The following is a 14,931-nucleotide window of genomic DNA, read 5'->3' as shown; positions in this document are numbered from 1 at the left end:
TCGTGGTGCGGATTTTCAATAAAACTATATTTACACATATAAATTACATTTATTTCTTTGAAAGAAATTAATTTCTTTAAAATTATAATCTACGAGTTTTAGTCTCGTTACATTTCTTTTACAAAAAAAAAATTAAAAAAAAAAAACACAGCGAAATATATATGTAATAATTTTATTTAATGAATGCAAAATATTTATTAACATAGAAACAATTTAATACGAATCTTTTATAATTAAAATGAATAAAATCAAGATATTTTTTTTTACAATTATAACAACACTTTTATAGGCATATGCAATTAATTATATCTGTACATAATTTAAAAACTTTATTGTTATACACGAATACTTATACACGCATTAATAAGTACAAAAACTAAAAATAAATACTTCGATAATCTGGTAATTTTTCATAATACGAGAAGCTCATATGACTCAAGCCAATTAAAAACAAACTAACCTATAATGGCAACATTTCTTTATCATAATCTGTACAATGTATAATAAATATTTACAATAATTTACATTTTTAACAATTAATAATTAATCGTCTAATACAATTATAATAATTTGAAACGTATAAATTACTTACATTAAATTTTCAGTCTTAAGACTTTAGAAAATCCAAACAACGATAAACTAATATAAATTTTAATACACAATTGACCACTCGATTAAAACACACTGGCAACACTGGGTCCCTTCAAACTCAGCTACCACTGAAACACTCGTTAACTTTCGATTTATGTTCATTTTAATTAAATTATTATTCACATTACACTGAACTACATTTTCGTCTCTAGATAGTCATCGGTGGTTACTCATCTACACTCTTGGCTCGTTTCCGGTTGCTTCATGATGTTTTCCGCTGTTTTCAATTGATTCTGCTTCGTATCTAATTGATGGTTGGCTGAAATAAAATTTCAACGATAAAAACGTTAATAATTAAACATTTTTTTTTGAAATTACAAAATTTATTAATATCTAAAACACGATCAGTACAGAAACAAATCAAAAGTTTGAGATACTTAGTATATTAATTAAAATTTTAATATATATTTTTTTATAACTAATTCAGTGGTATATGAAATCTATTTTATTCCGATGGTAAATTAATAATATATTTTATTATACTGGCTCATTATAGAGATCTGGCTGAGTGGTTAGAGAGTCAGTTCCAGTACTGTGATTCTAAAGATCGATCCCCGGCTGACTCAATATGTGTAAGATTAGGTATAAGATATTTTCAGAAAAGAAAACTCACCATATATGAAAATTTTTGTTTAATATATTTTATATGAACGCATATTAGCAAATAGTGGCATTGATTGATATATGGTACACTCGTATATGACTTACCAGGTCGCCTTAAAGGCAGGGTGTGTGTATGTCTGTCAACATTATAGTAGGCGCTGTTATTATCCGCGTTGACCCTAACGGGGGGCGACCTTCTGTCACAGAAAGGCTCGAGTTCCGGCATCTGAGACAGGTTGAGAGGATTCCGGCTGGAGGTTGTGTATATCGATGGAGTGTACAGTTCCGGTGGCATGAGCTGTTCTACCGGCAGCTTAAAAGATCATATATATACATATGGGAGTATACGTTTGTGTATAATATGAATATTATGCATGTGCGTGCGACGTGCGTGTATGTGTGAATGTGTGTGTGTGTGTACATGAATCATATGATGTCGTATAAAAAATATCTAATATTTCAAATAATCTTATAAGTTTCGGTAATTCGTTGTAGAAAATGTGCTATTTTTAATGTATAATTTTGAATAATTCTGTTAACAAATAAATTACTTCTGACTTACAAGCATTTTTTTTTTATTAAATTAAAAGTAATATTTGAAATACAATAAATATGAAATGTAAATAATATAAAATGCACTAAGTCAAATCATCATTCCAATATTAATAACCTAGGGATACTTCAAAACATTCGGAAATAATTAAAAAATTTCAAAACAGAATAACATATTTCTTAAAACAGGTTACAACTTACCAGTCCGCTAGTATTTAGCGGTAAGGCATTCTTGTACTTCAGCCAATTCTCGTAAACCTTATCATACGGCCGGCACTCGTTTGGTCCAATATTTGGCATGTGCATCCCAAGGCCTGGCATAGCTTGGCCCACGTTGGGCATTTGTAGGCCATGCTGGTATTGATGTACTCGGAAGTCTAACGGTCGTACTTGGACGTATTGGCTACACGGATCGCCGTGGTCGTAGTGCCGATCGGTCGGATTGTGATCGTATTTGTCGTCCGATTTTGATAACAACGGTCTTATGGAGCTATAATCGGTCGCGGAGGATTTGTTCGAACAATTATCGCTTATTTTACCCTCGATTGGTATTATGTCTGGATTTTTATCTATGGAAATCATAATGACATTATAGTGTTTGTAATGTATCGGAATGCTAATTGATTTTCTTTATACATACCCAAGCTATCAACGCTCTCACACTCGTTGGTACCAGTCAACGGTATATTTGATATCTCGTCCTGTTTTCGATTTGTCTTTTCATTTTTGTCTGCACATAAAAAAACAATTATATATGTTCGTATAAATATTTATTGTAATAAAAAAAATATTTTTATTAAATTCAGATTATTTCATTTTATAGAATGGGAACAGTTGCATTGGATCTTGGTTAAGTTAATTAATATAATGTACGTCTGGTGAAATACAGCAAAATGGAATATGTATCCGTAAATATTTGATATATTTTAAACATCATGACTTTTTCCATTAAAATATTTGTTAAAGTGACACGTAAAATCTATTTATTTGTTATTTCCATTAAGTAAAATATTTGCAGAATGCAATTTACGTATTTTGTATTCCACATATCTTCATAAAAGACAAAAAAAAACCTTTCAATTTATTTACGTATTATGCAATCCTACCCTTAATTATTAAAATAAAAAATGATAATTCTTAATTTAATTAACAGTAACTAACAAACGACTCACTCACTACCAAACTAAATACAACTCACCGTCTTTATTACAGTATTTCCAACAGAAAATGACAGCGGATACTGCTGTGAGTATTGCTATAACGGCCACAGCAACGAGCACGCTCACCAACACAGTTGTTAGTTCCACACGAACCGGAACGTTGGCTAAAAGCGAATTAACAAACTGTTTATTAAAATAATGAGATCGAAGATTTTCGCGAGTTTTATACATTTAAATGAAACTAGTATTTTTCGGATAAACTACGCGTGATTTATTTTTGTAAAAAACTACATACTCCCGACGTTTCGGTTACTTTTCAGCAACCGTGATCACGGTAGTTTATCCGAAAAATACTAGTTTCATTTAAATGATTGTTAAAACTTAACAAAATATAGTTGCGAACTAATGAGACCTTCATAGGTCGTAGCTTTTGGGCAATAGAGATGTATATATTTACTTATTATAACCAACGTTGGCGTAAGTATAAAATAGATGGACATATTTTTCCTCGCTGTAGAAAAATACGAGGTTCCGTACAATAAATGTAAGATTTAACTCATTTTATCGATTGCACACATGAAAATACTTAATAAATAAAGAAAAAAATTTTGACTATTTTAAATCCTTGGAAACGTTTAGGGTAGACTTCAATGACCTAGTTCTACTAAATTTATTCATAATATTCGTCATACCTCTAAATAATATCAATAAAAAAGGACAACATATTTTTTTATTGTTTTGATTGTAACGTCATTTCAAACTTTAATTTTATTAACAAATAATAACAAAGCAAACTTAATCGTTAAACAGCTTTTTAACTGATATCTAAAAATTCTTTTCCAAATATTCCATAAAATAAATATATATTAAAATGACAAACTTCATAAGTTTTTGTGCCGAAATGTACCGAAATTAAATTCGTATGTACATATATAAAATTATTATACGGCAAATTTACCTGTTAATAAAATTAACATACTAATCGTCCTAACGGCTGAGATAACTTGTATAAATCATAGTAACGCTCGCATTACATGCAACGATAACCCGTTTATCGCTGAGGGTGTTGTAAAACCGTCTCGTACCCACGAGGTCATTCCGACCCTTTAATGGTCTATAAATAATATTTTTTTTTCATCGTTTTCAAGCATAAATTCTAGTATAACTCATAGATTATAACTTATACAGTAACAAAACATTTGAAGTCACACTGACTGGCCTACTGTCTTCCACAGCCGTTGCTTAACACGAGTTTGAACCATCAAGTACAAATTAATTTGAGTTTTTCATTCATTAAACTTAGCACATTAATATTAACGTGAGTTTATGAGTGAATACTGTATATATGTGAGTAATTTGACGAAACAAAATCGTGTTAAGGGTAGATACATTGTTTAGCTTAATAGAAAATAAAGTCACTTTATTGACAGTCAAAAAATTTAAATTAAATACTAACCTGTATGTCGTTGTGGATGTTTCAATAAGTTTGATGTGAGGGTAAAGGGCTCGCTTAAGCCTTTCTTATTGAAGGCTCTAACGGATATACCAACTGCTGTACTTCCGGACAGACCCCAAACTATGAATTGAGCCTCTTCGCTTGTTATATTACGAAGCAGAATACCGGTTGATATGTCATATACCTAAGAATATACAAACAACGTAATGTGTATTAATTCTCGTTCTAGCTTAAGTATTGTTAAGCAATGTTAAATTTTTTCGTCTAATAAATTGATACTCTATCTATATTTTCTTGTATAATACATTCGAGAAATGATAGAGACTTTACTTTTTGACAATTTTTGTATCAATTGAATTTAATATTGTAATTAATTCTCACTTGTAATAGAAACGATTGTTTCATGCCACCGTCGTGTCCGGGGGAACATCCAAGAGTTAGTGAGTCATACGTCATGTTTGTGATTTCGCAGTTTTTCACCGACGACGGTTTCTCTGTAGAAGAAAATGGTTATATATAAGAAAATTCCTTAAGCATAACCTTTTGGACATATTAATAATTTTACTAGTTTCAATAAATAGTATCGATGTCTTTTTATTATGAAAAAATTTACACATAAATTTTTGTTACATAAATTAAACTGAAAGTTTTGTTAGAAAAATTAAATTAAATTTAAGTTGTATTATAAACTTAGCGACGGTTGAATTCTGTTAAGTTTTTTAAATACGAATTTACATAAAGAACAAATAACCAAGTCCACGGAGACAGTTTCATTTAAACGAGTGAATTTTTACATAAAAGGTTGAAAACATGTATTTTAGCGTAAAACTTAAGATACACTTAATTGGTGTCCGACTGTGAGACAAACTGCACGAGAGAAAAGATCTTAATTACATTTCGTACAGCATCTCAGTACAATAAGTTGAGCGGATTTTATTAAAGAATTTTATTATCACTTCTTAAGATAATTACTAAGCTTTTAAGGAAATTGTAGCTTTTTATATAAACCGAATAATCTGATTATACGATATTAAATATGAAATATTTTTTTTTTGTCTGACAATAAATCAATAGGAATGAAAAGATGTTGATTGGTTATATTCTATAACATTCAAATACATATTTTTTGTAACGCATAAAGTAATATTTCATTGCTTTTGAGAAAACAACAAGGCGTAACACTACCAAATCCCACTGAATAAGATGAGACAGTCTATTGGTAGTGTAGTTTTTTTCGACAATCGACAAATACTTAACATAATATTCGGCACAGAGCAAAGATATTGGGCACCCTATATATATACTATTTTAAGATGCAAAGCATACATTATGTTTAACTAAATTTGTAACAAAAGTTTTTCTATGAAGCTTAAAGATTTTTGTATTTTTTGTTCAGTGTTTCGTCTGGAATAGCAGCAATCTAACGCTTATTTTTCGTAACTAACTGTCAATGTCATATTTCCAGACAGCCAATTTTTATCTCGCCTATAATACAAGAGAAATAGAACATATCGCAAGATGATAAAGTTTTAATAAAATCTTTTAAGTGAAAATAGGTCGAGAAGAGAAGTAGTCATTCAGTTAATTAAATGATTTAAAGAAAATGAACAAAGAACAAGTCAAATAATTATCACGGAACGTGAAGCGGTATCGTACATTAGCAGTCGCTTAATAATTCTATGATCTCGTAGAACTAGCTACATATGTAAGGATACTTACAAGAAGGCTTCTTAAATCTGAACTGAAAGACTACATACCATAATGTCAAAATATTATAAGAAAATTACTCTGAAAAGGGTTGCCAGACAAAAATATTGGACAGTGAAAGACTGGTCCATTGCGATGTCTTAAATAAAATGTCTTTTATCTGTAATTAAAAATATGTGTCAAAATTTTGAATCACGTTCTGATTAGATTGACTTTAATTTTTTTTTTTTTTTTTTATTAAATTATTGTGTCGTATACCCAGTGTGCTTATCTCATATAAACAGTCGGTGAAGCCTTTAACCCAGATTACACGGTTCATGCAATAAAGTACGGCAAACAATATGTTTAGTTATTTTAAAGAAAAATAAGCAACAATTAAGAGTTGGTGACGTCACATTTAAACGACGGACCTACCAATAATATTATTTTAAAATTATATATATTTTTTGTACTAAATCATAATTTCCATTTGTAGGGTGCTTATACTTTTGCAAGTAATTATAACATCAAATATGACGAATTTATTTGTTTGTCACGTAATGTGAAAAATAAAATCAAAACGTTATTAAAATTTTCCCAAAAGCTGTACATTATAAAAAGGAAAATAAAATTTTTATTTTACGCTTGACCCGATTTCGTTCGGAAATTGCTATGTCCTGAACATAGCTTGGCCGAAATCGACGCAAGCGGAGTCACAGTAAAAGCTAGTAGTTAAAAAATATATATTCACCAGCAGGAAGGATGTGAAACAAGCAAGGAGTGTTCTGTCTTCCAACAGAATTCGTACCAGTGCATTGAACCCAGCCGTAGTCAGATGAAGTGTTCACTGTGTACAAATACCTTCCTGTGGAGTTGCATACATTAATAAGCCAAATACTATCTTAGAATAAACACAGAATTAAATTTACCACATAGATTCGAGTGGATTAAATAACAAAATGGTTTATTTAAAATAATTTTTATTTGATTACATAATGTTTTTACGTTATCGAGAGCATTAACAATACATTAAATTTTGTCGATGACTAAAATACATTAAGAGTTATTTTAATTGTTTGTAAATATAATATAAGTGAATACAACAATTAATTCGACTGACACCCATCTAGGACTAAGACTTACCGAGGTTATTCTGAGAATTTGTTGAAAACGTATTGAGTTCCAGTTTTGTTTGCGTACTGCTATTAAACCACCACTGATATGTCATCGGTTCCTGTTAAAATAATTCATTTATTTGTTTTCCCTTATAATTAGGTAAATCTTATATGAATTCTCGACTTACAAAAAGAATCGATAATCATTTCGTATCTGCCAAAAAGAATATCATAGTGCCTAACTGATAGAAGATAAAAGAGATTTGAGATGAAAAATTTCTTGAAAATAACGTTAGTTATTGCACGTATACACTCGTAGGTGATTTCAGATGCCAAAATTTTTCCAAGTCTAGAAATAAGGCCCCACTCACATGGATAAAGTTATGAAGGTTTTACGACTTAAATCTATTTAAACAATAAAATTAATGATTTATATCCTATAGTAAATTATAACAAACTCAAAAATAATAAAAAGGCTTCTAAGTAACTAAAGTAATGAAGGCAAAACTAATATTAAAAACTGCAAGACAACATTTTGAAAGACCTTTATTAGAAATCGTTTTTAATATCGCTGTGAAGTCTGTAACAAAAATATTAAAATTTTATGTAAATTTGCTTAGTTATGAACTAAAGTATTGGTATTTATATTGGTATTGGTATTGGTATATCTTTGTATTATATTTTTATATTAACATATATGTTTGAATAGAATTTTATTATAGTATAGTCACTTCGAGTGTTACGTCTTTGTCTTTATATATATATATATATATATATATATCTCAACTCAGTTTTGTATAAGGAGACTTTTTTGTCATTAGAATCCCCTAAAATAAATACGAAATAAAAGATTTCCATAGCAAAACTTGAGGCAGTAGTTTATATCTTCGGATCTTTATATCTTCAGACAGTAGTTTCGATACAATATATATATACACTACCGGTCAAAAGTTTGAGACCACTATAAAAAAGTGGAGAAAAAGAAATAAAAGTCAATATTTTTAATACTTTTTGAAAAATAGTTTTTATTTTCATGTTGCTCACAAGATTCAAAATTAAAATTATATTACATGAAGTCTTGAAAAATACTATGTTTGAAAAAATACACAAGTGTTTTTATACACATTTTTCATCAAAATAGCCTCCTTTACATTTAATGACCTGTTTAACCAACCTTGGCATGCGAGCAATTAATTTAATTATGGTTTCTTGCGAGATATTACTCCAGCTTTCTTCTAATGCTTTCCACATGGCCTGCTGTGAAGAAGGACATTGTTCCCGGACGTTTCGGTCCAGCTCTTCCCACAAAAGCTCTATAGGGTTAAGATCGGGGCTTTGGGGTGGCCATGTCATATTTTTCAACACCTTTTCTGATTGTTTATTGTCTAAATAGCCCCTACATAATTTTGAACTATGCTTAGGATCATTGTCTTGTTGAAAAATAAATCCTTTGCCGATTAACCTAAGCCCGGAGGGAATAGCATTTTTCTCCAAAATTTCTTTATACTGCTCCTTTTTCATAATTCCTTTAATTTGCACCAGATTTCCAGTTCCATAGCCTGAGAAGCAACCCCAGATCATAACAGATCCGCCACCATGCTTGACAGTCGGGACTACACACTGTGGCATCATCTTTTCTTCGGCAGAACGTCGAACGAAAATTCTTCTTTTTGAACCGAATATTTCAAATTTAGATTCGTCACTCCAAAGTACTTTTTTGAAATCTTCTTCGGTCCAGTCTCGATGGGCTAGGGCCCATTGCATCCGTTTTTTCTTATTCTGCGGTTTTAGAAGAGGTTTTCGAACAGCAACGCGACCAAACAAGTTGGCGTCTCGCAACCGTCTTTTCACTGTAGATACTGACACAGGTTTTTCCCGAGACCTGTTGACTTCAACACGAATTTGTGGGGCCGTTAGGCGTCTATTTCGCTTGCTGGTTACCACAATAAACTTGTCTTCACTAGAAGTAGTAGCTCTTGGTCTTCCGGAGCGCGGACGATCTTGATTACTGCCAGTTTCTTTGTACCGCACAATACTGCGATGAACACAAGTCTTCGATAACTTGAGTTGAGATGCAATCTCACGTTCAGATTTGCCTTCTTTATGGAGAACAACGATGGCAGCTCGCGTTTCAATACTAATTTCGCGAACTTTACCCATTTTAGAGACGTCTTCACTGTAGGAACAACGAAATCAGATTACCTGCAGATATTCGTAGATAACCATGAAAATATGGGGTTAAAATAAAAATTCTAAAATATTTTAAGAATTTAAAACAATCGCATTGTAAGTTAAAGTAAAATAAAATAATTGTCAGTTGCTGCAACGAGGTAATAATTTTTTTGACAGGCAATTATCATCGGACTCTTCCTGGGCTCACATTGAGGTTTGGAAACAATGGTTGTTTATTGCCTTTTTCTTATCTTAAATACAAAAGAATAAGCTTTTAGGTGATCTTTATAAACAATAGAATATGCAGGTGTGCAGATTACTTTTTATCACCAATGTTTTGAAAATATTTACTAATAACAAAAGTTCTTTATTAGTGGTCTCAAACTTTTGACCGGCAGTGTACATACGGAAATAAAGTGTTAATCTTAATACATTGTTTGAAATTAATCCAAATATTTTACACGTCCAAAAAAGAGGTAAGGTTTTACTATTAAACCCAATATCAAAAAATTTTACTAAAATGAAAATGCGTAACTAAGCCCTATTATAATATTTGTATAAAATAAAACTCTAAAAAATAAATAATCCGTTGCATAAAACTTAAATTTTATTTTTTTACCGTCCTATTAGACAGATATCCGCCGAAAACACAAACGAAATATTAACTTATATCACATAGAAGTAAAACAAGATAATTAATTGCAAACACGAAATTTTTGTTGCATGATCGCATTGGATACAACAAGAATAAGTATGAGGCTTAATTTAATTAGGCTTCAATAAAATCATGAGAACACAAATTTGGTTTTATTTTAATAATTAAATTGTCCTGTTTTATTATCGACGACTGGATAAGAGGGAGAAGTATAGCTACCAAAAGCATTTATCTATTATAATCGCTAATCTATTCGTTATATTGATTTCAAATTAATATCACAAATAATAAATAATTTTTTAGCGTTAATTTACAAAAAATAGAAGCAATGTAGAAATAAACACTGAATGAATGAAAACATTACTATGAAAAAAGGCATAAGGATCATGTAACAAATATTAAAATCTGTCCCTATTTAAATACAAAAAATACGTAAAATAATATAAATAGGAAATAAATGATAAAAATATTATACATTTATTTATGTAAAAACAAAAAAATGACAAAACTATAAAAGAAATGGGATGTTCAAAAGATAAGTTATCTTTTAATGGAGATCTAGGTCAAAGACCCTTTTAAAGGTATCACGTGCAAAATTGCGTTATATGTATAAACAGGGGAAGAAAAAAATTATTAACACATAAATTAATATTTATTTACTAGTGTATATAAAATTAATGCGGAGTAGTATAATGTTACGTATCAGATATAAAATATAATTTGTTTGAAAAAATTTTTCGTCTACACCAAGAATCTTATTCGATAACCGTATGGTTACAGAAGCAATATTTTAATAGCTGTGCACTCACCAGCGCTGGTTTATGAATTTAAATTATATGTTTTTCGTGTTTTTTCCTTTTTCTTATAAAAAAAAAATTTTAAAAAATAATTATAATATTGTTATTTATATAGTTGTTTGAATGCTTTCCTCTTATTTTATTTAAGTCACATCATTTAGTCCTAAATAGGTAATTTAGACTGCTAATTATTTATGTATATAATTTTTTTTTCATTATTCACGAGCAGGTAATGAGAAATTGAGTCATCAAAATCTGTTAATGAATAACAAATACTTAAATGTAAATCCCTTTTTACTCGCAGTGACTTAAAAGTAAACATTCAGTATATTTTATTTAATATAATAGGCACCCGAAACAAATCCCCCAGGTTACTATATACAAATAAAAAAATTCTCTGAATACGTTTCATGCCGACAAAATATTACAAAAAATAAAAAAAAGACTTCTGAGAAATTGTTAAAACATTTATTTTCTTTCAAAGGACTTTTTATTCGAACTCAATCTACAACGAATGAATATTTTAACAAAACGTCAAAAGTAATTTTTTTTTTTGCCTAACAGAACGACAAATTAATGTTTAAGGAAAAACATTTTACGATCCGATATTTATATTCGAAATTTAAAAATATGTATATATTCGTTCCCTTCGTTTAAATTTAAATATCAACGCTTTCATATTTCTATTATAATAAATGTATTTCATTCACTGCGATAATGAAATTGTTGCGTAACATCTTAAAATACGAAATAAGGAATTCGCTTACAACTGTCACGATGAACTGCAGTGTCTCGCTTTGTATACATCATTTACTGGTCAACAGATATTCTCAAGTAAAATTTTTTTTTTTTTGTATGCAAATACAAATAATACGTACCATAGGATTGGCATCAATTTCACACATAATATCGACGACCTCCCCACGAGCTGCTCTGATGACGGTCGCTTGATGAGATTTGCATGTAGGAGCATCTATATAAGGAGATTAAGGCATTAAAAATCTTACAATTCAAATCATCGCATAGATCGTTAGAAGATTTTTGATTTCGAATGCGACACTGAAAAAAAATATGTATTCGGATGGCAACGTTAGTATTGGATATTAACAAAATTTATTTGTCTAAACCTTCTTAGGGTGAGACGAACAAATAATATTTTTCTGTGAAAACATTACAGAACAAATGAGTTTATAAAAAAATTAAATATTTTTTTCCTTTCTTCACACCGTGTGTTGATAATTCCGTCTCTTAAAATATATCTCAGTTGATGTGCCAAAATTTATACTAATTTTATTAATGTTAATCATTAATATAATTTTAATTACAAATATATAGGTTTATAAATATTATCGTGTTAATAAGTGTCGCTTATATTAAAATAGAGCAACTTACATTTCACTTCCAACACTAGTGGGTCACTGTAGCCCTCGCCTAGTGCATTCCTTGCGACGCAAACATAACCGCCCGTAGCTTTTCTAGACATACGCTGAAGAACGAGGCTCTGGTTGGCCAAAACAACTCCTGGGCCGGGTTTTACTATTGCACCCTAAAATTATTACCTTTTTATTTAAAGGCTCTAATAGATTTTACAAATGTTAGGTTATTTACATGCCTAATGTCACCACTTTTTATCTCTCCTAATACAAAATTTAATTAATAATAGAATACTTTTACTATTGTTTTGTTTCGCCAAACAAAAGATTTAAAGTTGTCATAAATTCTATACAACTTAAAAATAGCCACGACCTGACAACTTTTGAAACTTTTTTCTGTGTTTATATCAGTTTCTTAATATTGAAAAAGATAAAAATTCGTGAAATTATATATACTTACATTGTGAGTAAAATATACATGACTGTGCCATGGATTTGCTCGCACCATACAATCTAAATACACATCAGAACCTTCTATCACTTTATCCGCGTCCAAGTTAGCACCTAATTCCAATTTGACCACTGGCAAATCTGCAAAATGTTTAATCATTTGAAAAATTCTAAGTCGGATGAAAAAAAAAAAAATTATTTTGTTACTATTAAATTACGTTATATTAAAATTTAGACTAGTCCAAAGGTATTTTAAAGATAATTTCACTCATGCTTAGTATCATGACTTGAAGCAATGATGTTACTAAGCCATTAAAACACATAAAGGAGAAATAATTTAGTGTAACTTTAAAGTCTGTTAATATCTTACGTTGTATTTCTAGTTTCCAACCGTCTTCGTGAGTAGAGTGTGGTAAACGAGGTTGTATAGCTCTGCACGATAAAACCCGCCCAGCATCATCGATCGAGGGCACAAAGGTCAGGATACTGCTGGTAACATTGCCATCCGATGAAATCTGGTTGGAGAAAAGTAAGTTTTTCGTTTTGAAATATCAATAAAATTCCATAAAACATATTAAAATATAGACCAATTGGATAATATCAACATATTTTAAATAGTATTTCGTAAAAAAAAAAAATATCAAAATGACACGACAGAACATGACAGAAAGAATTGCAACATTCACAGCCTCCAAATTTGTACACATATTCGTACATATCATCACAGTTAAATTTGTTTTCCGAATTGACGTTGAATTCTGTGCCTAGAATGAAAGCCACTCCAAAGATTTAGAAAAAAAATCGCTACAGAATTCTGCAAATGCATCCGTGTTAGTTCCAATCCAAATAGTTTACAATCTAAACTAGAATTCTAGTTAACTTTGGAGTTTTTGAATTTTTAAACTACAACACTTTACATACCGTTTGAAAGTTTCATAGTCTATTAACAATAACATAACATATTGTTGTACATACAAATTTCTCACAAGATCAGTTTAAAATTTCATACGGAAATATTGTATTATTTGAAAGTAAAGAATATAAGAGAAAAGCTACTTGCAATAATATTATCATGGCTCTATAGTTATATAAAGATCTAAATAATTCAAACAAGAAAGTTCCTTAACATTTTCTCAATTTAATTAAGTACTACAACTATTTAAAAATCGCAAAAACAATACGTAAGTAATTGAAAACTTATAATTATCATCGCAAATGAAATAAATTCAACTTACTCCAGATACAAACATGAAAGTAATTCGTAATATCGACGGATAAAATTTAATAAGAAGAGACGAAATATAAAAACACTCAATATTGTACTGTTCAAACAGAAAGGGAGAAGTTTATTCAAGTTAAATTGGATTAATTAAGGAGACACAATTAAGAGTTCTTTTAATCTCAAAAGCAATTAGCAAGTTCCAAAGTTTAATAAGCCATAGGGTGATCGCACATGGACTATTAAGATTCCACAGTGATGAAGCCTCTTAATTTAAAGTTAATTTAAAAGCACGACTAATTAATATTTATCAACTTTATATTGTATATCATCTTCAGCTTATCAGTGCCCACTGCTGAGCAAGAGCCTCTTCTCACGTGGAGGTTAGAGCATCAATCACCGCGCCTATTCAAAGCGGATTGGTGATGTCAAACTTATAATTTGAAATTATAAGTGCAGGTTCCCTCGCGATGTTTTTCTACACCGTCTGTCAGTGATGTCTAAATACTCTTAGAAAGTACCTATATATCGGGAAAAATCACCTTGATACATGCCAGGTTTCGAGCCCGCCTTCATATACGACAGACGGATACGAGAGACAGGCCTTTGACCTCTAGGAAACCACAACTTATGTATAAGATATTTATTCTATGGCTTACGTAGTATACCGTTTTATGTCTAAACATAATCCTTGTAGTCTAAGTACTTGAAGTAGACTTACTGTTTCTCTAACATTCTTCAATCTTGTGCCTCCTTTCCACCATGATATGTTAGGTTTTGGTCGCGCTCCGACCGCTTGGCAGACTAATTCAGTACTCTGCCCCGCCACTAGAGGTCGCTTACCCCCTAACAGCCTTACCCATAGAGGTCGCACTGTTGATAAAAGAAACTATTGTAAACATGTAGGGTTTCAAATTATTAATACAATATTTTTAAATTGTATGTTGTTGTAATGAGATCTAAGATTTTCGCGAGTATTCATTTAAATGAAACTAGTATTTTTGGGATAAACTACGCGTGATTTATTTTGTTAAAAATCTAC

General features: G+C 30.3%; 1 protein-coding gene across 3 annotated transcripts in view; it reads right to left on the bottom strand.

Moving 5' to 3' along the window:
* Positions 1-254: 254 nt before the first annotated feature.
* Positions 255-14,931, bottom strand: part of LOC116775525 (nephrin-like) — a 149,216-nt gene continuing 134,539 nt past the window's right edge. For all 3 annotated transcript variants that reach the window (XM_061525143.1, XM_061525142.1, XM_061525144.1), the window contains 14 exons: positions 14,611-14,762; positions 13,041-13,185; positions 12,681-12,811; positions 12,240-12,393; positions 11,726-11,820; positions 7,252-7,342; positions 6,860-6,973; positions 4,804-4,916; positions 4,423-4,606; positions 3,005-3,130; positions 2,447-2,536; positions 2,008-2,375; positions 1,360-1,567; positions 255-910 (listed from right to left, as the gene is read on the bottom strand). In XM_061525143.1, the coding sequence (XP_061381127.1) occupies positions 822-910; positions 1,360-1,567; positions 2,008-2,375; positions 2,447-2,536; positions 3,005-3,130; positions 4,423-4,606; positions 4,804-4,916; positions 6,860-6,973; positions 7,252-7,342; positions 11,726-11,820; positions 12,240-12,393; positions 12,681-12,811; positions 13,041-13,185; positions 14,611-14,762 (2,060 nt within the window). In that variant the 3' untranslated portion in view covers positions 255-821. The remainder of the gene's footprint in view (positions 911-1,359; positions 1,568-2,007; positions 2,376-2,446; positions 2,537-3,004; positions 3,131-4,422; positions 4,607-4,803; positions 4,917-6,859; positions 6,974-7,251; positions 7,343-11,725; positions 11,821-12,239; positions 12,394-12,680; positions 12,812-13,040; positions 13,186-14,610; positions 14,763-14,931) is intronic.

Source organism: Danaus plexippus, chromosome 27 (assembly GCF_018135715.1).
Source record: "Danaus plexippus chromosome 27, MEX_DaPlex, whole genome shotgun sequence".
NCBI classification, from domain to species: Eukaryota; Metazoa; Arthropoda; class Insecta; order Lepidoptera; family Nymphalidae; genus Danaus; species Danaus plexippus.
The sequence above is the reverse complement of the archived record's forward strand: the minus strand, read 5'-3'. Positions and strand labels throughout refer to the sequence as shown.